Source organism: Cervus canadensis, chromosome 9, assembly GCF_019320065.1.
Source record: "Cervus canadensis isolate Bull #8, Minnesota chromosome 9, ASM1932006v1, whole genome shotgun sequence".
NCBI lineage: Eukaryota > Metazoa > Chordata > Mammalia > Artiodactyla > Cervidae > Cervus > Cervus canadensis.
Window position 1 is genome coordinate 15,584,240 of NC_057394.1, and position 25,599 is coordinate 15,609,838.

General features: G+C 40.2%; 1 protein-coding gene and 1 non-coding gene across 3 annotated transcripts in view; both read left to right on the forward strand.

Annotated features, from left to right (window-relative positions):
- The window catches only part of LOC122447477 (ATP-binding cassette sub-family C member 4-like), a 1,659,665-nt gene that overhangs the window by 1,536,370 nt on the left and 97,696 nt on the right, over positions 1–25,599 (forward strand). For both annotated transcript variants that reach the window (XM_043478129.1, XM_043478124.1), the window contains exons 5-8: positions 11,803–11,892; positions 12,963–13,126; positions 14,232–14,357; positions 15,562–15,811. In XM_043478129.1, the coding sequence (XP_043334064.1) occupies positions 11,803–11,892; positions 12,963–13,126; positions 14,232–14,357; positions 15,562–15,811 (630 nt within the window). The remainder of the gene's footprint in view (positions 1–11,802; positions 11,893–12,962; positions 13,127–14,231; positions 14,358–15,561; positions 15,812–25,599) is intronic.
- LOC122447694 lies at positions 7,080–7,212 on the forward strand. Its single transcript, XR_006271351.1, has one exon. It is a non-coding gene; the product is annotated as a U11 spliceosomal RNA (small nuclear RNA).

Genomic DNA, 25,599 nt, shown 5'->3' on the forward strand with positions numbered 1-25,599 from the left:
ATATGTGAACCCTGAACTTCCAGATGTTCAAACTGGTTTTAGAAAAGGCAGAGGAACCAGAGATCAAATTGCCAACATCTACTGGATCATTGAAAAAGCAAGAGAGTTCTAGAAAAACATCTCTTTCTGCTTTATTGGCTATGCCAAAACCTTTGACTGTGTGGATCACAATAAACTGTGGAAAATTCTGAAAGAGATGGGAATACCAGACCACATGATCTGCCTCTTGAGAAACCTGTGTGCAGGTCAAGAAGCAACAGTTAGAACTGGACATGGAACAACAGACTGGGTCCAAATTGGAAAAAGAGCACATCAAGGCTGTATATTGTCACCCTGCTTATTTAACTTATATGCAGAGTACATCATGAGAAACGCTGGGCTGGATGAAGCACAAGCTGGAATCAAGATTGCCGGGAGAAATATCAATAACCTCAGATACACAGATGACACCACCATTATGGCAGAAAGTGAAGAATAACTAAAGAACCTCTTGATGAAAGTGAAAGAGGAGAGTGAAAAAGTTGGCTTAAAGCTCAACATTCAGAAAACTAAGATCATGGCATCTGGTCCCATCACTTCATGGCAAATAGATGAGGAAACAGTGTCAGACTTTATTTTTGGGGGGCTCCAAAATCACTGCAGATAGCGATTGCAGACATGAAATTAAAAGATGTTTACTCCTTGGAAGGAAAGTTATGACCAATCTAGACAGCATATTAAAAAGCAGAGATATTACTTTGTCACAAAGGTCCATCTAGTCAAGGCTATGGTTTTCTAGTGGTCATGTATGGATGTGAGAATTGGGACTATAAAGAAAGCTGAGCACTGAAGAATTGATGCTTTTGAACTGTGGTGTTGGAGAAGACTCTTGAGAGTCCCTTGGACTGCAAGAAGGTCCAACCAGTCCATCCTAAAGGAGATCAGTCCTGGGTGTTCATACTTTGACCACCTGATGTGAAGAGCTGACTCAATTGAAAAGACCCTGATGCTGGGAATGATTGAGGGCAGGAGGAGAAGGGGACAACAGAGGATGATATGGTTGGATGGCATCACCAACTCAATGGACATGGGTTTGGGTGGACTCTGGGAGTTGGTGACAGACAGGGAGGCCTGTCATGCTGCAGTTCATGGGGTCGCAAAGAGTTAGACACGACTGAGTGACTGAACTGAACTGATTGCATAATATTCACTAAATTGTAATGAGGAAGTCTAATTAAAAACTAAGTATCACAATGACTTTCAATATTTTCATGCCTAAATCTCATAGTGATATTTATGAAAAATTCTTAATGTTGTTCATTAAAACCCTCACTTATATCAAAGTTTTATTTACAGGTGAACTTCAGTGATTGGATTTATAAAATTAGATCAGGAAGCAAAAAGTATATTTGAGAAAGGGAATGATAATAATTTTAACAGATCCATCTAATTTTATTCAATATAATTATGTTAACTAAAGAAATATGTAAATAAAATTCATGCAAATGCAAACTTATTCACTATATTCTATAGATATGAATGTTTTTTTAATGGTATTAAAGAATATCTTAGGTTGTTTGGTATAAAACTTGAAACTATACATTGTTTTATTAATTCTGGAGAGAATTTGTTGCTATTCATTCAAGCTATTTTTAAAAATTCTTTAAGTTTTAATGGGCAGATAATTGCTTTACAGAATTGTGTTGGTTTCTGCCAAACATCAGCATGTATCAGCCATAGATATACGCCTGGCAAAGGAGATACCATGACAAAGCTATTTTTAATACAATATTTCCTTTTATCTTTAATATGCAGTATAACACTTTTAATAACAACCTGATTTTTTATTCATATGCTAAAAAGTTTTATTGAAGTTTAACTGACCCGAGACACTGTTAGTTCCAGATGCAAAAAATAGTGATTTGTATTTCTATACATTACAAAATGATCCCCATAATCAGTCTAGTTACCATACAAAGTTATTAAAATATTATTGACTGTTTTCCCCATGCTACACACTTCATCCTCCAGACTTGTTTATTTTGTAACTGGAAGTTTACCTCTTTTTAAAAAACTTTTTATTTTGTATTGGGGTATAGCTGATTAACAATGTTATGGTAGTTTGAGGTGAACAGGGAAGGGACTCAGCCATGAATATACATGTATCCATTCTCCCCCAAACTCCTCTCCCATCCAGGCTGCCACATAACATTGAGCAGAGTTCCATGTGCTATACAGTAGGTCCTTGCTGGCTATCCATTTTGAATATAGCAGTGTGTACATGTCCATCCCAAACTCTGTAGCTATCCCTTTCCTCCATCCTTCCCCCTGGCAACCGTAAGTTCATTCTCTAAGTCTATGAGTCTCTTTCTGTTTTGTAAATAAGTTCCTTTGTATCATTTTTTTTAAGATTCCACATATAAAGGATGTCATATCATATTTCTCCATCTCTATTTGACTCACTTCACTCAGTATGATGCCCTCTAGGTCCAACCATGTTGCTGCAAATAGCATTATTTCATTCTTTTTAATTACTGAGTAATATTCCATTATATATATGTTCCACATCTTTATCCATTCCTCTTTCAATGGGCATTTAGGTTGCTTGCATGTCTTGGTTATTGTAAACAGTACTGCAATGAACATTGGGATTCATGTATCCTTTCAGATCATGTTTTTCTCTAGATATATGCCCAGGAATGATATTGAAGGGTGATATGTTAGCTATATTTTTAGTTTTTTATGGAAACTTCATACTTTTCTCCATAGTGGCTGTACCAATTAACATTCCCACCAGTGGTGTAGAAGAGTTCCCTTCTCTCCACACCCTCTCCAGCATGTACTGTTTGTGGATTTTTTGATGATAGCTATTCTGCCTGGTGTAAGGTCATATCTCATTGTAGTTTTGATTTGCATTTCTCCAATAATTGGCAGCATTGAACATCTTTTCATGTGCCTCTTGTCTATCTGTATGTCTTCTTTGGAGAAATGTCTGCTTAGGTCTTCTGCCCATTTTTTGATTGGATTTTTTGTTTTGATGCTGTTAAACATCATGAGCTGTTTGTAGATTTTGAAGACTTATCTCTTGTTGGTCACATCATTTGCAAATATTTTCTCCTGATCTGTGGATTGTCTTTTTGCTTTGTTTGTTTCCTTTGATGTACAAAATCTGTTGAGTTTTAGTTGTCCCATTGTTTATTTTTGTTTTTATTTCCATTATTCTGGGAGACAGATTGAAAAAGATACTGCTGCAATTTATGTCAGAGACTATTTGGCCTATGCTTTCCTCTAAGAAGAAAGTGTCTGATCTCACATTTAGGTCTTTAATCTATTTTGAGGTTATTTTTATGTATGGTGTTAAAGAATGACTTAACTTGTTTTTTCTTTTCATATAGCTGTCCAGTTTTCCCAGGACCATTTTTTGAAGAGACTGTCTTTCCAAACTTGTGTAGTCTTGCCTCCTTTGTCATAGATTAATTAATCATTGGTGCATGGGCTTATTTCTGGGTTTTCTATCCTTTTTCATCAATAAATATTTCTGTTTTTGTGCCAGCACCATACTATTTTGAAGACTGTAACTTTTTAGTATAGTCTGAAGTCAGGGAACCTGTTTCCTCCAGTTCCATTTTTCTTTCTCAAGGTTACTTTGGCTATTCAAGGTCTTTTGTATCTCCATACAAATTTTGATATTTTTTGTTCTGGTTCTATGAAAACTGTCATTAGTGATTTCAAAGGGATTGTGTTACATCTGTAGATTGCCTCGGGTAGTATAGTCATTTTGACAACCTTGATTCTTCCAATGCACAAACATGACATGTCTTTCTATCTGTTTGTATTTTATTTGATTTCTTTCATCAGCAACTTATAGTTTTCAGAGTACAGGTCTTTTTATCTCCTTTGGTAGGTTTATTCCTAGGTATTTTGTTCTTTTTGATGTGATGGTAAATGGAATTGTTTCTTGAATTTGTTTTTTATCTTTCATTGTTAGTGTATAAAAATGCAACAGATTTCTATGTATTAATTTTGTAACCTTCAGCTTAACCAAATTCATTGGTAGTTCTAGTAGTTTTTGATAGCATGCTTAGGATCTTCTATGTATAGTATCATGTCATCTGCAAATAGTGACCATTTAACTTCTTTTCCTATTTGGATTCCTTTTACTTCTTTTTCTTCTTCGATTACTATGACTTCCGATTACTATGTTGAATGAAAGTGATAAGAGTGGAAATCCTTGTCTTGTTCCTGATTTTAGAGGAAATGCTTTCAACTTTTCACTGTTGAGTGTGATGTTAGCTGTAAGTTTGTTGTATATGGCCTTTATTATGTTGAGGTATCTCCCCTCTATGCCCACTTTCTGGAGAGTTCTATTCTTTAATCATAAATGGATGCTGAAATTTGTCGAAAGCTTTTTCTACACCTATAAAGATGATCATACAGTGTTTCAGTCTTCAATTTGTTGATGTTGATTTGTGGATATTGAAAAATCTGCATCTGTGGTTTGAATCTTAGTTGATCTTGGTGTTCAGACAGTTCAGTCGCTTAGTAGTATCCAACTCTTTCAACCCCATAGACTGAAGCATGTCAGGTTTCTCTGTCCTTTACCAACTCCCAAAGCTTACTCAAACTCATGTCAATTGAGTCAGTGATGCCATCCAACCATTTCATCCTTTGTCGTCCCCTTCTCCTCCTGCCTTCAATCTTTCCCAGGATAAGGGTCTTTTCCAATGAGTCAATTCTTCACATCAGGTGGCCAAAGTATTGGAGTTTCAGCTTCAACATCAGTCCTTCCAATGAATATTCAGGGCTGATTTCCTTTAGGATGGACTGGTTGGATATCCTTGCAGTCCAAGGGACTCTCAAAGAGTCTTCTCCAACACTGCAGTTCAAAAGCATCAGTTCTTCGGCATACAGCTTTCTTTATAGCCAAACACTCACATCCATACATGACTACTGGAAACACCATTGACTAGATGGACCTTTGTTGGCAAAGTAATGTCTCTGCTTTTAATATGTTGTCTAGGTTGGTCATAGCTTTTCTTCCAAGGAGCATGCATCTTTTAATTTCATGGCTGCAGTCACCATCTGCAGTTATTTTGGAGCCCAAATAAATAAAGTCTCTCACTGTTTCCGTTGTTTCCCCATCTATTTGCCATGAAGTGATGGGACTGGATGCCATGATCTTAGCTTTCTGAATGTTCAGTTTTAAGCCAACATATTCACTCTCCTCTTTCACTTTCATCAAGAGGCTCTTTAGTTCTTCTTTGCTTTCTGTCATAAGGGTGGTATTATCTGCATATCTGAGATTATTGATATTTTTCCCAGCAATCTTGATTCCAGCTTGTGTTTCGTCCAGTCCGGCATTTTGCGAGATGTACTCTGCATATAAGTTGAATAAGTAGGGTAACAATATACAACCTGGATGTCCTCCTTTCCCAATTTGGAACCAGTCTGTTGTCAGTGTCCAGTTCTAACTGTTGCTTCTTGACCTGCATACAGATTTCTCATGGTGTATGGTTTAAGATCATGGTGTATGATTTTTATAATGTATTTTTGAAGTGTTGTTGGATTTGTATTGCTAGTGTTGAGGATTTTTACATCTATGTTCATCAATGATATTGGCCTGTAATTTTCTTTTCTTGTGGTATCTTTGTTTCATTTTGGTATCAGGGTGATACATTATAGAATGAGTTTGAAGGTTTTCCTTCCTCTGCAATTTTTGGAACAAGTTCCAAAGAATAGGTGTTAACTCTTCTCTGAATTGCTAGAATTTACCTGTGAACCCATCAGGTCCCAGACTTTTGTATTTTGGGTGGGTGGGGGGGGGGGTTAAGTCACAAATTTAGTGTTTTGAGTGGTCTCTTAATATTTACTTTTTCTATTCCTGGTTCAGTCTTGGGAGACTGTACCTTTCAAAGAAAAGTGTCCCTTTCTTCTAGGTTGTCCATTTTATTAGCATACAGTTGCTTTTAGTAGTCTTATGATTCTTTGTATTTCCGTGGTGTCAGTTGTAACTTCTCCTTTTTCATATCTAATTTTATTCATTTGAGTCCTCCTTTTCTCTTGATGAGTCTAGCTAAAAGTTTATCAATTTTGTCTGTTTTTTCAAAGAACCAGCTTTTGGTCTCATTGATGTTTGTGATTATTTTCTTTGTCTCTATTTCATTTATTTCTGCTCTGATCTTTATGATTTCTTTCCTTCTACTAACTTTAGGTTTTGTTTATTCTCTTTTTCTCTAGTTGTTTCAGATGTAAGATTAGATTGCTTACTTAAGATTTTTCTTGTTTCTTGAGGTAAGATTGTATTGCTATAAACTTCCCTCTTAGAACTGCTTTTGTTGCATCCCATACATTTTGGACCATTGTGCTTTCATTTTCATTTATCTCTTGTTTTATTTTTTTTAATTTCCCCTTTGATTTCCTTCAGTTATTCATTGGTTGTTTAGTGGCATAATGTTTAGCTGCCACATGTTTGTATTTTTTTAGTTTTTCTTGTAGTTTATTTCTAATCTCACAGCATTGGGATCAGAAAAGATGCTTGATGTTATTTCAGTTTTCTTAAATTTACCAAGGCTCTCCTTGTGACCTAGCATGTGGTAGTAACACCTGATTTGATGTGCTCGGTTATATTACATTGAGAAATGCCATGAAATTATTCTAAACACTTTATTCTGTAATAGGAGTAAGGATTTCAGATGTATTTACAAAGAGTTGCTACAGATACATCAGTGTCAAGAGCTAAAGGGCTCTTTATAAACTTGATTCCCGATATCTCTTTATTTTATACTGTTTGATTTTTAAAAAATCCTTATTTAGCTGTATATTATACTTGAAATTTCATAAGAGAGTAGGTCTTAAGTGTTCCCACCACACAGACAAAATAGGATAACTATCACCTCTTCTTACAGAAACACCAAAATCACAGCTAACTGCTGAACAATCATTGACAAAAAAATGCTAGAGACTACCAAAAAAGATATCTTACATCTAAAGACAAAGAAGAAGCCACAACAAAATAGTATAAGGGGCACAGTCACAATAAAAGCAAACCCCATACCTGCTGGGTGGGCAACCCACAAACTGGAAAATAAGTATACCACAAAAAAAAGGGCTTCTGTTGTGAGTGGCACACGTAGGGCAGCTCGTTTGCTCTACATGCGGAATCGACATCAAGAGATTTTGGAAGCATAATTTTTGCTAATGGGGCAGCTGGTGATCGTTGGTCCCGGCGCCCCCACTAAAAAAAAAAAAAAAAAAAGTATACCACAGAGTTCTCCCATAGGAGTGAAAATCCTGAGTCCCGGATAGGTTTCCAGTCTGGGGAGTCGGCAATGGGAGGAGGAGCTTCCAGAGAATCTGGCTTTGAAGCCCAGTGGGGTTTGATTGCAGGAATTCCACAAGACTGCACATAAGGCCTTGTGAACACTAGGACCCTTGGGAAAAAGGAGTGACTTCATAAGATCCTGGGTCAGATCTACTTGCTGGTTTTAGAGGGTCTCCTGTGGAGGCAGGGTGTGGATTGGTTGGGACAAAGACACTGGCAGTGATAGTTCTGGGGGGTACTCACTGATGTGAGAACTCGTGAGGCTGCCATTTTCCTACGAAGACCTAGCTCCACCCAACAGCCTGTGGGGTCCAGTGCTGGAACACCTCGGGCTAAATAATCAGCAGTGTCAACAGGGTAGGAACACAGCCCTACCCATCAGCAAACAGGCAGCTTAAAGTCTTCCTGAGCACAAAGTTGCCCACTAACCACACCCACCCGCATGGCCAGCCCACAAGAGGAACAAGACCCAGCTCCACACACTAGTGGACAAGAACCAGTCCCAGTCTAATGAAGCTCTTATACAGCTTCATTCACCAGGGGAAGACAGCAGAAACAAGAAATGCAATTCTGCAGCCCGTGGAATGAAAACCACAATCACAGAAAATCAGACTAAATGAGATGGCAGAGGAATATGTCCCAGATGAAGGAAGGAGTAAAACCCCAGAAGAACAGCTAGAAAAAGTGGAAATAGGCAATTTACTTGCAAAAGAATTTGGAGTAATGATAGTAAAGGTAATCCATGACCTTGGGAAAAGAATGGAGGCACAGATCAAGAAAATATAAGAAATGTTTAACAAAGAGCTAGAATAATTAAAAAACAAAGAAACAGAGATGAACAATACAAAATCTGAAAAATTCACTAGAAGGAATAAATAGCAGAATGTTAGGCAGAAGAAAAGTGAGTTGGAGACAGTGTGTGGAAATCACTGCCATGGAATAGAAGGAAGGAAAAAGAATGAAAAGAAATGAAGATAGTCTGAGACCTAGGAACAACATTAAATATACCAACATTTGCATTCTTGGGGTCCCAGCAGAAGAAGAGAGAGAGAAAGAACCTGAGAAAATATTTGAAGAGATAATAGCTGAAAATTTCCCTAACATCGGCAAGGAAACAGTCACCTAAGTCCAAGAAGTACAGAGTCTTGGGCTGGATAAACTCAAGGAAGAATATACTAAAACACATAATAATAAAATTGACAAAAATTAAAGAAAAAGAAAAAATAGCAACAAAGAACCAGAAAAACTGCAGCCAGAGAAAAGCAACAAGTAATATACAAGGAAACTCCCATAAGATTATCAGCTGATTTCTCAGCAGAAATTGTAGGCCAGATGGGTATGGCATGACATATTTAAAGTGATGAAAGAATCTACAGCCAAGAATATCCTACCCAACGATGCTCTCATTCAGATTTGACAGAGAAATCAATAGCCTTATAGATAAGCAAAAGCTAAGAGGATTCAGTACCACCAGGCCAGCTTTCCAACAAGTGCTAAACAAACTTCTCTAGGTGGGAAAGAAAAGACTATATCTTGAAACAAGAAAATTACGAATGGAGAAGCTCACCAGTAAAGGCAAACATACAATAAAGGTAGGAAATAATGCACACACAAATATGATACCAAAAAGCATGATAAAACCAAACAATCAAAGTGGAAAGAATTGTTTCTTTTGCCTACTTATCTAGATCTGTTTCTTGGGAGTACTTTTCTTGGCAAAGTGAGAAATGTCTCCTCATTTTCCTTGAGCAGAGACTTGTAGTCTTGTGGGGTGTGACCTGGGGGCCTGGCTTCTCACTATCTGTATTTGGCTATAGTATCTAAGTCGGTTTCCTCTTGGGTCACATGGAAATGGCAGAGGTACTCCTACACTCTAATCAGGGGTCTTCTTTGTCATTCATCAGCTTCTTTGTTATTTTATTGTACCTTTTACTACTTAGGAGATGAATACTCAGAGTTTCAGACAAATTAGCTACATTTTTGTCTTTCAGATAATGCTTAGCTCTCATAAACACATAGGAAATTTATCTGGAACTGCAGTGTGAAAATCTTACGTTAGGTTTGAGGTGATGGTTCAGTTAAAGCTCTCTCTCTGCTGCAGAGATGAGCCATTATTCACCTGTTTTCCTTTCTTTTACACTAACACTTTGGAATATTGCTTTTGGTAAACTTGATCTGACCTGTAATGTTTACCTAGATGAATATAAACATCTCCCAAAGCCATTAATTTGCTGGTTTGATTAGGCTAAGAGAATTATCCTTTTACTAAGTCAGGTATTGTTGGGATTAAACCATAGACATAACCTGAAGTTTCAGAAACATGGGAAAGAACAGTTTCTTTGTACACAATCTTGCATCTAGAATCCTGCTGAGATGAAGAAATAAGACACTTCTTTACAGGTGACAGGTGGCCTGATTCCTTGGGGCAAAAGTTGATGATGCCAAGCAGCTCTGAAAGGCCCCTCTGAATGCTTGTGGTTCAAGTTCAGGCCCCACCTCTTGATCTCTTGTCCTGGGAAAAAATCAGGTTGGGTGTTAGAAATGGGATGGCTACTAAGCTCAGAGCCATGGTTTGTAATTTTGAATGATTTCATGGAATGTATTGCATATAAAAATGACTTGTCACTTATTTACCTTTCCACAACTTTGGAAAAATTACTTTTGGCTTTTGATCATTGATTTTTAAAAAATTTTGGTAAAATACATGCAATATAAAATTCACCATTTTAACTCTTTAAGTGCACCATTTAGTGACATTAATTATATTCACATTGTTGTGTAGCCATCACTGATATGTGAACTTTTTCTTCTTCCCAAACTGAACCTCTGCACTCATTAAACACTAACTCCCCATCCTCCCCTCAGCCATCATCATTCTACTTCTTCTCTCTATGAATTTGACTATTTTAGTTGCCTCATGTAAGTGGAATCATGCAATGTTTGTCATTTTTGTCTGGCTTATGTCACATAGAATATCTTCAAGTTTCATCCATGTTGGAGCAGGTTTCAGAATTTAATTCCTGTTTAAGGCTGAATACTATTCCATTATAGATCTATACAGCATTCTCTGTATCCAATCATCTGTAATGGACATTTGGGTTGTTTCCACCTTTTGACTATTATGAGTAATGCTGCTATGAACATGAGTGTACAAATATCTATTTAAGTCCATGCATCCAGTTTTTTGAGTGCATTTCCAGAAGTAGAATTGCTATGCTATATACTAATTTTATGCTTAATATCTTGAGGAACTGCCATACTCTCTTGCATCATTGCTGCATCATTTTACATTTCCACTTCATCAATGACTTTTCTGTTTAATGTGAGGAGTAAATGAAAAGTTTTTATGAAATGTGACATTTTGTTTGGATCCATGGCTCCATTTGATAGTCTATTGAAACAGCCCAAGGTGGTCTGTTCAAGTTTCTCAAATCTTTAGGGCATTTTTCATAATTTTTTTAAACCAAATAAAGGGATTGTACAACCTAGGCTGTATATATGTAAATTCAGCAGACCAACATTAAGAATACAGATTTCTCACAGGAGTAGTGTTTTGAACATTGTACTCACTTACTTCAGAATGAGGGAACTAAGACCAAAGTATGTGGAATGATGTCATATGTGAAATTAATGACTGATTCCATATTTATAGTTCAAGTCCCCTAATGTCTTTCCTTCAGGTGACCTCAACACTCACTTCTAACTGGGCTCAACTTTACTTTAGTTGAGTAAAGTCAAAGCTATGGTTTTTTTCCAGTAGTCATGTATGAATGTGAGAGTTGGACTATAAAGAAAGTTGAGCACTGAAGAATAGATTCTTTTGAACTGTGGTATTGGAGGAGACTCTTGAGAGTCCCTTGGACTGCAAGGAGATCCAACCAGTCTATCCTAAAGGAGATCAGTCCTGAATATTCATTGGAAGGGCTGATGCTGAAGCCGAAACTTCAATACTTTGGCTGTCTGATGTGAAGAGTTGACTCATTGGAAAAGACCCTTATCCTGGGAAAGATTGAAGGCAGGAGGAGAAGGGGATAAAAGAGTATGAGATGATTGGATGGCATCACCAACTCAATGGATATGAGTTTGAGCAAACTCCAGGGGTTTGTGATGGGCAGGAAAGCCTGGCATGCTGCAGTTCATGGGGTCACAAAGAATTGGACATGACTGAGTGATTGAACTGAGCTGAACTTACTTTAGTTGGCTCCTAAGTTTAAAGCTACACACTTTATACTTCGAGTAGGTCTACATTCATTGAGAAGCAGGATGGGGTATTTTGCTTCTATCTCCTATTCCTCTGTTTGCTGTCCTTGTGGATGGGGCTGCCACCACACTGGGGAGAGGAAGAATGGACAAGTCTCCCTAGAGCCCTGCTCTCAGGGGCCATCCTACTCATCCTGACACCATATAAGACTCCAGGGAAACACACTTCATTTTGTTATGTTCTAAGAGTGACTTGGTATCATTGTAGGAATTCAGTTTGCTGTTTCTTTTTCTTATTTCAGGCCCTTCGCCTTAGTAGTTCTGCCATGGGGAAGACCACCACAGGCCACATAGTCAATCTGCTGTCCAACGATGTGAACAGATTTGACCAGGTAAGCTGCCCCTGAGGGATCCTCTTCCATTTCCCATCCTTCTTACTGGATTCAGCTTATTGGGATGCCAGGTGTCCAGGTTTGGTGTCAGCCAGCATTCTGTTGGGGGCATAAGATAAGAGTTCTCTTAATCCAACTCTCATTTTCTCTGTGTACAACTTAGATGTAATAATGTGAATTGTCCTGTGGATGAGAATTTTTTTTTTTCTGAGGTTGCCTACAGCATAATGACAATAATAAGTAAGCAGCAGTGTTCTTGTCCAGCTTGGTTAGTGTCCCTGGGGATTCTCCTGGAGTGGCACTTCTTGATATGTGGTGTGGGTGTTGCTGTACAGTCTTCCTCTTCTTCTGGATGATGAAGGCCTTGTGGGCTGGGGTTATTCTTTCCCATGTGCCCTCTTCAGTGCCTGCTGCATAAGGAGCCTTCAAGGACTATGCCAAGTGAGTGGTCCCCAGACAGACACCACCTACTCCCTGCTGCCCCCCACCACAGTCTTTTTTACACTTATGAATAGATCACATTACTCAGGGCACTATTGCTATTGGTCAGATCTTTTTTGTACTAGACTACTTCTCTTTCAGTTATACATTCATGAAACATGAAGTAAGGTTCCTACATTACTTTTAGGGCTGAAAAAAAATTTAGTTTCTTCCCTGGAGAAACCACAGCCTGTCAGGGAGGTAAATACACAAGTAGTTACTGGAGAGCATGGTGCATGCCATAAAATAAGCTTTCCTGGGATGCTGGGGAGATATGGGGGCTGAATGTTGGGACATAGAGATTTTGGGGATGCCCTGAGCTCATCTGTGGTGTAGACAAAAATCAACATCTTACTTCAGTGCAGCTGGTCGGGTTCTCCCTGGACGTCCCTTAGATTGGCCCTTTGATGCCCCGGCACAGCATCATCTGAGGTGGATGCTTGGGTTTCTGCTTTAGCAGGTTTAAAACCCACTGAGATCATTTCTGTGTAGGTCCATGTATGTTCCTTCAGAGCAGATTTTTTCTACACTGTGTACTTACTAGTTTTGCTTTTATATCATCCTAAGAAGACTTGTCTTTCTCTTTTAAGGTAACAATGTTCTTGAACTATCTGTGGGTGGGACCACTGCAGGCTATCATCGTGACTGCCCTGCTCTGGATGGAAATAGGAATGTCATGTCTTGCTGGGATGGCAATTCTTGTTGTTATTCTGCTTTTGCAAAGCTACGTTTGGAAGTTGTCTTCGTCACTCTGGTAAGAGAAACGCTGGTTTAAAAAATAGGTGATATGTGTGTGGTTTAGACCCTTCTGGCTTAGCCAGTGGATGCTCCAGCCTTAAACTGATCACTGATGTCAAAGCAGAAAAGGTGGTGGTATTTGCTCTTTCTTCACAGCTAACTTCTAAGGTGCTATACCTGGATATGTAGAGTGTCCTTAAGTAGAATTTACCTACGTCCAAGTGTTTTAAACATTATTCAGTAGTAGTAATTTTATAGGCCTTTTCCTAGCTACATATATTTTTGTTATGCTTGTGTTACAGCGTTTTTAAACATGTGTGTTCTTGTCTTGTTTTTAATTCAGTGTTTCCATTAAGTTATAAACACCCCAAGGGCAGGGCCGATCTAAATTAATTATTATCTTTATAAAGCCCCACAGTCCCAGCAGCATATGTGACAGAAAAATGACTGGTGATGAAGGGCTTAATGGTGATGAGTTAGACTTGAAGCTGGTCCCAGAGGGTTGGAGTGGGTTGTTGTCCAGCTTGTCAGGTGATGTTGATGAGGGAGATGATGTATTGTATGAAGCTAGTTGAGTTATTTTATATATATGTCTGCATGTGCCTTTATGTGTGGTATTTTTCTCTATTTGGAATTTCCTTTCCTCTCTTTGCTATGGAGTGATGTTCCTTATCCTTCGGGGCCCTGTTCCAGTGCTACAAGGTCTCTGAAGCTTTTCTTGCTCTCTTTTCCCAGTGGATTTAATAGCCCCATCTTATCTGCTCCCCAGCACTTTACTCCTATTTTATTACAGCACAGACTTTATCTTCCTGATAGATTCCTTTCTGCCTTCCCTGCCCAACCAGGAGGACGTCCTTGGGCAGAGGGTTTGTATCTGACTCATTTCAAGTCTTCCTATCAGATGCTGCAAGTTCTCCAAGTTACTCCCTGAATTAGTCTGAAAGGTTGACTTCCTAGTTTCTTTGTCTCCATTTGCACTTTGAGTAGGACCTGCCTGTGTTGTTATCACAAAAGAGCTGTAGGGAATCATTGATCCCTGGTCCTTCCCTGTGCCCCCTGCTGCTGCTATGGGATGTTGAGTTATGATCACTAAGTTTCATCTCTCACATCTGTCCCCTCAGGAGTAAGACCGCAGCTCTCACAGACAACAGGATCCAGACCATAAGTGAAATTATAACTGGCATCAGAACAATAAAAATGTATGCTTGGGAAAAGTCATTTATAGATCTTATTACCAGTTTGAGAAGGTAAGTTTTTGTATATATCACACCATATTTTTGTTTATTTCCTATTTTTACAGAATGAATTTAGAAATCTTACCAAGTTTTTTATGAAAGTGAACTTAAATACTACCTGCCCCTTGCATATGGCAAGAGGGTCAAGTGGAATAGTGGAGACAACCTTTTAATCTGTTCTTCTTAAAGGAAAAAAAAAAATATATATATATATATATATACACACACACATACATATATACTCTTATATAGAAATGCAATTCCAAAAATTTCTTTATACCACAAATCCCAAATAAGCAATGACTGTACGATGTTAGTATCTGAGAAGGTGATATTTAAACTAAAAGTAGAGTTTTTGTTGATGGAGCACAAATGGGGAGGATGTAGAGATTGGATATACATGTATCTGGCCAAACTTTAAGAATCAGTATTCTTCATTCCAAATGGAGCCATAAAAATACTTTTTTTTTTTTTCTGTGGGGGGTGCTTTGCTTTGTGTTGGTAGATGTTTTCCCCATCTTTCATTTAACTGTCTGATGAGTGTTTATATTCCAGCACACGGTGCTGGGAATTCTCTGGCAGCTCCCTGTCATCTCTCACTTTGCACCTTTGTGGGGGCCCCTCTCTCTGCTGGGGATACACTCTTATCTTCCTTTTTCTTTGGCCTCCACCAGCTCTGACTGACTCCAGCTTATCTTCTCAGGGTTGATCCACGTCCATATGACTTGCTCTGACTCCTCTGCTCTGGGTTACATACCTTTGCTCTGTAGCTTGTGGGGGCTGTGCTGACTTCCTCTGTCTAATGTCTTGGTGTCTCACAATTTTGGGGTGTCTTTTTCTCTTCCTCCAATAGTTCATAAGCTCCTGGAGGGGGCAGGCTGTGTCTTCCTGTCATCCGTGAGGAGCCTGGCACAGGATTGTAGTTACAAACGCTTGTTGAATAAATGTTCAAACTCAGTCTGCTTGACTCACAATGTCTAAAAGTGTGACACTAAGCCTCTTTTTAGGTGGGAAAGTGAAGTGGTGATGAAGTGTGTGGTCCTTGGATCAGGGCAGACCCCTGGGTGGGCACTGTGTAGTGTTTCCATGATATGAGGGATAGTTTATCTTAACCTTTGTCCACTCCCTAAAAAGGGGCCACTCACACGGGGCGCTTGAATCCATGTCTTTGATGTTGATGCTTGCTTTAAATCCTATGTCCTATTTTATTTTCCAGGAAGGAAATTTTCAAGATTCTGAGAAGTTCCTTCTTTAGGGGTGTGAATTTGGCATTATTTTTCCCTGTAAGCAAAATCATGCTTTTTGTCACCTTCGTGGCCAATGATATCCTTGACAACCTGATCACAGCCAGCCAAGTGTTTGTGGTGGTGATGCTGTTCGAGGCTCTGCGGTTTACGAGCACCCTCTACTTCCCCATGGCCATTGAGAAGGTGTCAGAGGCCGTTGTCAGCATCCAAAGAATCAAGGTTTGGTGACAAATAACTTTCTTTAGTTATAGGTGAATTTTTGTAAATTGCTTCCTTTTATGTGGTGTCACCGTGTTTTGGTTTGATGCAATTTAACTCTCTCAGTGCCAAAGCTGGCAGTCATTCCAAAATATCTTATGTACTCCCCTCTCTTCTTAGGTAGAGTCTGTTGCAAATATTGTAATATCACTGTCCATTTAGAGATGTAAATAGCAGTGACACAGGGATCATGATGTACCAGTGATGTCTGCAGTACAATTAAAATGCCTAATAGCAAGAGAAGCAAACAGAATACAATTAGGCAGTGACTGTGCTCAGTCCTGGGGTGACTAGATTCCTCTCTGGGCTGGGAGGGGAGGCACTTGCTGAAACCTCCCTGCTCCTTGGTCAGGAGAATAGCCTCAGCTTCACTTAGTTCTCTATGTTTAAAAATGGGTTCTTCCCTCCACAGATGCTTTCTTGTTGTTTTCTGATCTCTGCCTTTTTGTTCCTTCCCTTTTTTTTTTTATCTATTGTCTAAGTCTTTTCCTACTCCCCCTTCCTCTCAAACTTGTGATTTCCACCATACCCACGGTATCCTTTTTTTAACTAACTCCCTAAATTTTAGTCAGGGACAAATAATTTACATCACCAAGATAAGGGCCTGGCACACAATAGGCACTGAAGTGTTTCTGTCTAAAATGAAGATAAATTGGTTCTGTGAGGCAGCCTGGGCATGAGCTTGAGTGTCTGGACTTTATTTTCCTACTTTTCCACAACGATGGATGGGACAGTAACATATCTCTAGTAAAGTTAGATATCTCTGGGTGTGATTATATTTTATTTTGGGGTCTTGTCATAAAAGCTGATTTTTTTAATGATGCACTTTTTATACTATATATACGTACATACATACATACATATGTACATATATATATATACACACACACACACACACACACACACACACACACACACACACACACACACACATATATAAACTATTACCCATAAAATAGATCAGTCATACAGGGTCAGTTCTTGTTCCCTGAGTGTATCATTCTTTCTGATGGACGCTTCTAGCAATACTGGTAAGAGATGGTCAATGAATTCAATAGAATTTCTTTTATGAAGCTTTCACATCTTGAAATAAGACACTTAGGAATATCCTTGAACCACAGTGATGTCCTCAGTGACATGGTAGCCTGTTCAGATGGAAGCTTCACACATGTGCTGTTCTACTATGGTTTTGTTATTGCTGCTGACACAGCCTCTGTCTTCGATTGCTGCTGCCAGGCCTCACTGTGTGGTCCGAGATCTCCTGAAGCCTTTACACATCATCTCATTTCATCCTTGGGTTCCCTGGTGGCTCAGACTGTAAAGAATCTTCCTACAAAGCAGGAGGCCCAGGTTCAATCCCTGGGCCGGGAAGATCCCCTGGAGAAGGGAATGGCAACCCACTCTAGTATTCTTGCCTGGAGAATCCCATGGACAGAGGAGCCTGGTGGGCTACAGTTCATGGGGTTGCAAAGAGTCGGACATGACTGAGTGACTTTCACTCACTCACTCATTTCATCCTGACCACAATTGAATGGGATAAGCTTTAGTGTCCCCACTTTACAGATAAGGAAGCAGGTTCCTGTATCAGGTGAAATAGCTCACCCATCCTCACACAGTTAGTGTTAATATTATCAAATGACGGAACTAGGATTCTGTCAAAAGTTTCTTTGTTACATTATTACATTATTACATGTCTTCTTAGTACTTTCAGGTATGTGGAATTTCTCCTTAAGTTTAAATTCACTGTTTCTTCCAGAATCAAAATTTTAAGCTCTTGTTTCCCAGCATATGACCCTTGCTCTGGTGGGAGCGGGGGGGTGGGGGGTGGTTTCTGTGACCTGTCACATTCACCCCCACTTTGGGGTCTTGGCTCACCCTGTTGAGCCCCCCTGTGTTGCCTTCTCTTCTGTCGCTGATTTAACCAAATGCTGCTGAGCCTGCAGCAGCCCCATGAGCCTCTCCCAGCACTTCTGTTCACGCTGATCTAGGGCTTCCATATATGTGCATGGCCAGTCTCGCACCTCCCAGCATCCTGTCAGGTGGGGTGATGCTGACTCCCTGGGAGTGTTCTGAGCTCTGTGACAGCAGACTGTGTTTGGTAGTGCCTGGTCCATGCTGGACACATCACGAGCATCAAATAAATACTGGATTCACTGAGACAACAGTTACAGGAAATGGCTGGGACCCCACAGAGGCCCAGAGTGGCCCATCCTGTACTAGAAGCTTTAGAAATGCAGAGGAGGGAGCAGACTGGGGTTAGGCATTCCTGCAACATTGGGTTTTGGTATGTGTTTGGGCTGTCTCAACTCAACGAAGCCTTCTGCTTGTTATGTCTGTCCATCTGTGTATCTCAAACCAGCCTGATTGGACTTGGTGGACCTGATGTCTAAAGAAAGGAACTGTGCCCTGTACAGCCTGGTGTTCATGTAGACTTTGCTGGCCTGGCTCCTGGGCTGGGCTCTTGGGGCTTATAGGTAATTAGAAATAGTCTGTATTACTTGGTTAACAAAGTTATTTTGACTGTCTTGCTGACCATCACGAAATGAAAGAAGATCAATATCATGAATCTTTATGCTAAAGTGCATCTCTAGACTGAAGAAGATCTTGAGACAGAATTCCCTTCTCTTTGGTGTTGTTCAGTCTTTTTCCTCTGAAGGTCATTGACTAATTGGATGAGACCCTCCTACATTATGGAGGATAATCTGCTTTATTCAGAGTCTACTGATTTAAATGTTGATCTCATTAAAAACCCTTTCACTGTAATAACTAGATGAGTGTAAGTAAGTGTCTGGAACCTGTTGTTTAGCCAGGCTGACATAAAATTAACCATCACACCCCTCATAACCATAAAGCATGATTTTAGTGGGAAAAGCACTAATTCTGATTCCTTCATGGATTATGTGATGCACCAAAGAGTGTAGCATGAAAGGGACCCTGCAGAAGGTTTTCAGGGAATTTTACTCAAATTTTCAGGTAGGATTTTTTTATTTCTTTTACACCAAACTACTACTGAATTGTGTCTGAGGCTTAAAATTCCTTTCTTTGTAGATGTGGGCAGCAATACAATGAACTGCCAAGAACTTTGAATTTTCTAGGGTTAACTTTGTCAAGCCGCTTTGTGTCATGATGAAGGAAACATCTTTGATTTGGGCAAAAAACCTAAGTTTTTCCTCAAATACACAGAATGTCTTGTAAGAAGTTCGTCTGGGAATTTAGAGATTTGTCAGCAGTAATTATTTTCAGTAAAGGAGGGACTAATGGCTGAGAATAAGAATGGTGAGAAGGGTTGGTGTTAGTGTGGCAGATGGATTCCTGATAGGTTGAAGTAACTGGTAAAATTTTTTTTTTCTTTTTGATCTCTGTATAGATTCTATATGGTTTCCACTCTCTATATAGTTTCTATAATCCTTTAAAAATCTAGTTCTCTAGTTCATCAGAATCACCTGGAGTGCTTTTTAAACCTATATGATCACACCTTGGAGATTCTGATTCACTGGACCTTAGCTGCTGCCCAGGGTATCTATAACTTTAGTAAACATACCTTTAGTAAAGGTACACTCTTGTGTACCTGAAAATAAGCACCATTTTGGAAACATTGCCCAAGTTGCAGAAAAAAGCACATAAAGCCAAAATGTGCTTCAGCAAATATAAAGGATATCAGGATCATATGTAAACTAAGATTAGTTGAGAGGAAAACCTGTCTTGGTTTATGCTAGACTTTCTGGGCAGGGGAAGAAAATTTGGAATTTATTCATTCATTCAATCACTTATTCCACAAAATAACTAAGTACCTACCTGAAGCCTGGTGCAGACTAGAGGCAGGCTAGATGCAGAAAGGTTTTTCCTGTTTGGAATGTATGTTCATCAAGTGGGGGTGGTTTAATAAAGAATCAAATAGTGAAACTCACTGTGGACATGTATGTGTGTCATTAGTCCTTGGAAGGATAACTCCAAGGTGCCATGGGGTGCTTTGGCAGCCTTACTGGTGTAGTCTTGGAGCTCGTACTTCCTGGGAAGGCTGAGGAAGTTACCTGGAGAATTCCGTGTGTGGGGGTGAGGGAGATGGGAGACTGATGCTTTGTGTTTTCCTGGGGATGAAAATGTGACACAGGCTTTTAGTGCACAAGAGCGGGATCCATGCTTTTGGGGAACCAAAAATCTCTAAGGCTGCAGAGTAGAAAGTGCTGAAGACCTGAGAAGGGGACTGTATAAGACCCTACAGGAAACATGAAGGTTTTTAATCATCTCAGAGCTCAGCCTGGCTGCAGCCTGGGGAATGGGGCAGTGTGGTAGGGGGATCCAGAGCAGAAGCAGGGGAAATGCATCAGGAGCCTAATGCAATACATGGTCCAGGGATGGGAAGATGTGGTTTGGTTTAGGGTGAAATAGAGACTTGGTCAGATTTGAGAGCTACTCAAGGCAAGTCTTGAGTTGGGTATGGAGGTGGAAGGGGAGAGGTGGATCTCAGGCTGCTTTGGGTTTTGGGGGCTGCAAAATCTCTGGATTCATTGAAATATAGAATGCTAAGAGAAGACCAGATTTGGGGCGGATAAGAGTCTGAACTTGATTTTGAATTCTGAGAGGCTTTTCAAATATCTGATATTTGTTATAAGACCCACCTCACTGACCACCCATTGGCCTGATTAAATCTCCTTTCTTACTAAAACAGGTAGTAGATATTGAATATAATTAACAGATTGGATATTCACTTTTTTCCCTAACTTTGTCTCTCACTTAGATGTGTTCATGCCCAGTTAGAAGGTGGAAAGGGCAACACGAGTAGAAGAAAAGGTCAGCTGAGTTTACTGACCATGTGGTCAGAACTGGACGAGGTTTAACCATTGGTGGTTTGGAGGTGTGGTGGGCACATAGAGTTTAGAACACAGTGTGGTGTTGAGCCCTGCTGCCCTACTGCCTCCTGCAGTCTGGGACTCAGTAGATTCATGTTTCTGTCACGATGGTCATCTCCCAGGATGATCATCTCCCAGGATTTTCACTCAGGTCATGTCTGGGATTCCTTGGAAGAAAACTTTCCACCTCTGCCTACCTTGGAGGTACGATTGTTTATACCCTTGGGGCAGATCTACATGTGGCTTCATAGTGTTGTGTCTTGTTGTTAACCCATGCTTTTCAATTTCCTTTCTTCCATGTATAGAAAATAAGGATTTATTATGATCTTATATGCCTAAGAATTCCCTCTATTTTTCTCTTAGCAAGGAAAGAGAACAATGATCTTGTAATTCAACAACTAACAGAATTAGAAAAGATCTCATGTTAACTTCAAAGCACTAGAAGTTTTCAGTGACTTTTGCATCCAGTAAAATGTGTCTCTGAGGTTATATTGTTCACAAAGCTACTTAGGTTTTCCATTACCAGCCACTAAGACATCAATCTTTTTGACTGCAGTTCTGATGTTGATACCTTCCTCTGTGACTTGTTCTGCGTCTGCACTTCATGGCTCTGATGGCCATTTAATTTCAGCTTTTTCATCAGCCTGACTCTTGGAGAAAAATGTAGTCAGCACTTCTGGTACCATTACACGCTGGTCATATGTTGAATGGAGTCTCATTTAACCCCTGGAAGACTGTGATGTCTTCCCCCTCAGACCTGTGATTTGTGGACAAATGCTCTATGAATTTACTTCCTCATTTATGGCATGATTTTTCTTTTCTTTTTTATTTTTTGAAAGTGGGGATTTCTATTCTAACATGCACAAACTTAATATTGAATTTTTTATGTCTTGGTAATACATTTAAGCTGAAATTGGAATTTGATTCTGTCTAGACAAGATTTGTAACCTATTTGCATAACTGTACATTTAATTTACATGTATAATATACGTTACTGATGGGGGACCTTGAACTTTTTAATCAATATAAATTGATAAGAGGCCAGATGAGAAATTCAAGCAAGGCTTTACTGAGGCTCGTGCTGCAGCACAAGGGTGAAAAACAAGTAATAGGTGCCTTTGTTTACTCTGAGAACAGTAGACTGATTCCTTGAATGGAGTGAGAGTGAGGGTGGATCACAGAGGTGGCTTAGATGGTCTGCCCACCTCCTAGTAGGCACTGTGTGTAAAGATCATATGCAGTGCCTTGCCTTTGCTCTCAGCATCTCAGAAATGGCAGTTGGCTTATGCATCTGTGCAGTTAGTTTTAGTCGCTTAGAGTTCCTTTGTATTCTGTTGCTGGAGGAGACGTTTGTGCAGGTGCAAGTACTCCACCAAAGGATCCCAGGTCCCAGCCTGTCTCACAATGTTGTGCCTACTGTATTAGCTCAGATTGTGTAAGGTTGTAACCTTGCCATCAATTAGTCCGGTTCAGTCGCTCAGTGGTGTCTGACTCTTTATGACCCCGTGGACTGTGTAGCACGCCAGGCCTCCCTGTCCATCACCAACTCCCAGGTTACTCAAACTCATGTCCATTGAGTCGGTGATGCCATCCATCCATCTCATCCTCTGTTTTCCCCTTCTCCTCCCACCTTCAATCTTTCCCAGCATCAGGGTCTTTTCAAACGTGTCAGTTCTTCACATCAGGTGGTCAAAGTATTGGAGTTTCAACTTCAGCATCAGTCCTTCCAATGAATATCAGGACTGATTTCTTTTAGGATGGACTCGTTGGATCTCCTTGCAGTCTAAGGGTCTCTCAAGAGTCTTCTCTAACACCACAGTTCAAAAGCATCAGATCTTTGGTGCTCAGCTTTCTTTATAGCCCAACTCTCACATCCATACATGATTAATGGAAAAACCATAACTTTGACTAGATGGACCTTTGTTGGCAAAGTAATGTCTCTGGTTTTTAATATGCTGTCTAGGCTGATCATAACTGTTCTCAAAGGAGCAAGTGTCTTTTAATTTCATGGCTGCAGTCACCATCTGCAGTTATTTTGGAGCCCAAAAAAATAAAGTCTGACACTGTTTCCACTGTTTCCCCATCTATTTTCCATGAAGTGATGGGACCAGATGCCATGATCTTAGTTTTCTGAATGTTGAGTTTAAATCCAACTTTTCACTCTCCTCTTTCACGTTCATCAAGAAGCTCTTTAGTTCTTCGCTTTCTGCCATAAGTGTGGTGTCATCGGTATATCTGAGGTTAGTGGATGGACTGATTTGAACTAGCCCTATAGTCTGTTACTTTTCTTACCTGATACCCATGATGGGCAGACTCTTTGCAAGTCTTAGTTGGAGTTGGAATGTGAAAGTGCTCGAATGATGGAGTGTCTCCCCTCTTTGTGATGTACTATTTCTCTGGGGATTCAAAGGTAGGGAGGGTGGTGCCGGTCTGGAATGTCCTCAGCTGGTTCCCTGGAGGATTAGCATTTGAGATGGCCTGGAAGGGTGGGTAGGATTAGTACTCTGGGTGTCCAGGCAGAGGCCACTTGGAGAGTGTGCACTTAGGTGCTGATGGCTCCTGGAGGCTGTTTAGTGTGGTGAACACTCTCAGAGGTGCTGTAAAGAGGTCAGGAAGGAGTGCTTTTGGGGTTGGTTTGGTGGTATTGGGGAAGACTGATGAAGGAACCGTTAAAAAAAAAAAGCCAAAAAGATGTATCAGTATTTGAAACAACTAATAGCAAGTGATATTCTGAAATTGTGTTGTTTCCAGAGGAAAAGAGAATTGGCAGAGAGATAAGCTGTGTCAGAACAGGCTAGAGCTGGTACCTCATTGATCATGGGAGAGGTGGTGTGGAGAGAAAACTTAGGCTGTTGTGGTTGAGAGTCCACAGAGGAGTCCTCAGACAATCATCTGTCCATCCTGCCTCCTGTTGGATATGGGCTCGGAGTGGATAGGAGTTGCTATGCCTGGTGTTAGGTTCTCAGTGAACTTGGATGAGAGGAGGAGAGAATGAATGAATCACATCTCCCACCAGCTGGTCTTAGAGAGAAATGCAAGGATACTGTCTTTCTTTTCCTGCACAACAGTTTTCCTGTTTAGTTTTTACCAGTTCTTCTTTTGAAATAGAAGTTTGCAATCACATTTATGACTGGGGCATGTTAGAGGGGTGTGTCAAGGACTTGAACAGTGTTTACCATGTTTAGTATGGTAGATTACTATTTGTGTGTTGTTTTCTTTCTCTAACATCTTCACATACTTGTTTCAATTGCCCCATGTTGGTTAGGATTTGGTTTGCCTGTGGGTCCCAGAGCTACCCATGTTAAAGATTCTTACACAGGTCATTTGTTTTTCTCTCATGCAAGAATCCTTGTAAGGCTCCGTATGAGTTTCCTGGGGCTGCGGTTCAAAAGTACCACAAACCAGGTGGCTTAAAACCACAGGAATGTATTGTTTCACAGTCCTAGATGCTATAAGTCTGAAATCAAGGTGTTAGCAGGGTCAGAATCCCTCTGAATCTGATAAGGGAGCATCCTTTCTTGCCTCTGTTAGCTTTTGATGGTTACAGGCAAACCTTGGTGTTCCTTGGTTTGTAACTGCCATCGCCCCAGCCTCTGTCTCCATCATCAGGTAGCTGTTTTTTTGTGTGTGTATCTGTCTCTGCATCTCTCGTAAGAGCACCGGTCATATTGGATTCAGGGCCCACCTTACTCCACTGTGGTCTCACCTTAATTGATTACATCTACAGCAACCCTATTTCCAAATAAAGTCATGTTGAGAGGTAACGGGGGTTAGGGCTTCAGTATATAAGTCTCATGGTTAGTGTGAGCCTCCGTGGTGTTGGGACCCAGACAGACTCTTCCTCTCTTATTATGTTACTCCACTGCATGTGACCTTGACCCTGCTGGCAGCCTCCAAGACCCAGACCATGGGGTGGAGGAAGGTCCAGGTTGCTGTCACTCCCCACTGACCTGGATTTAGTCACGTGGCTGCTCCTATCTGCTCAGGAGTCTAGAAACAGAGGGCCTGCTTCCAGGCTGCCACATGTTGGCTAAAATCCGGGGTTTGTTACCTCAGAAGAAAGAGAGCAGGTTTTGAGGACAGCCAGCAATCTCTGCCTCACAGAAACTTACAGTCTCTCTTAAGTCTCTCCCCTTACAATTTTTGGGGAACTTGGGGAGTAGGAGTGGTATCAGTTGTTTGTTCAATTTCTCTACCACTCTAGTTTTTCTCATTGAATTATGTCTAGCATTTGCAAAGCAAGAAGAAGTTTTCTTTTATGTGTCTGTCAGCTTTATAGTGGTTCACTGGGCTTTGTTTTATTCAGCTAAATTGTATCAATTAGCTGCTAAGTGGTGTAGGAAATAACAAGTGAGAGGTGTGACCATTCCTGCTGTGGAGGAGAGAGGGCATCCACTAAGGAGAAGAGACAGGGATTGTGAAAAGATGCTTGTGAAATATTTTTTAAGGCATAGGAACTTTTGAGTGGTGACTTAAATGATAGCTATTGACAAGCAGTGATATGGATTTAACACACATGAGGGGGAAAGCAGAGTTTACAGGCTTTATGTATGTATACTGTGGTATTAGAGGAGTCTTGGACAGCAAGGAGGTCAAACTAGTCAATCTTAAAGGAAATCAACCCTGAATACTTATTGGAAGGACTGATGCTAAAGCTCCAGTATTTTGGTCACCTGAGGCAGACAGCCTACTCATTGGAAAAGTCCCTGAGGCTGGGAAAGATTGAAGGCAGAAGGATAAGAGTGTCTCAGAGGATGAGATGGGTGGATGGCATCACCAATGCGATGGACGTGAACTTGGGCAGACTTCAGAAGATGGTGAGGGACAGGGAAGCCTGGCATGCTGTAGCCCATGGGGTCACAAAGAGTTGAACATGACTGGGTGACTGGACAACATACT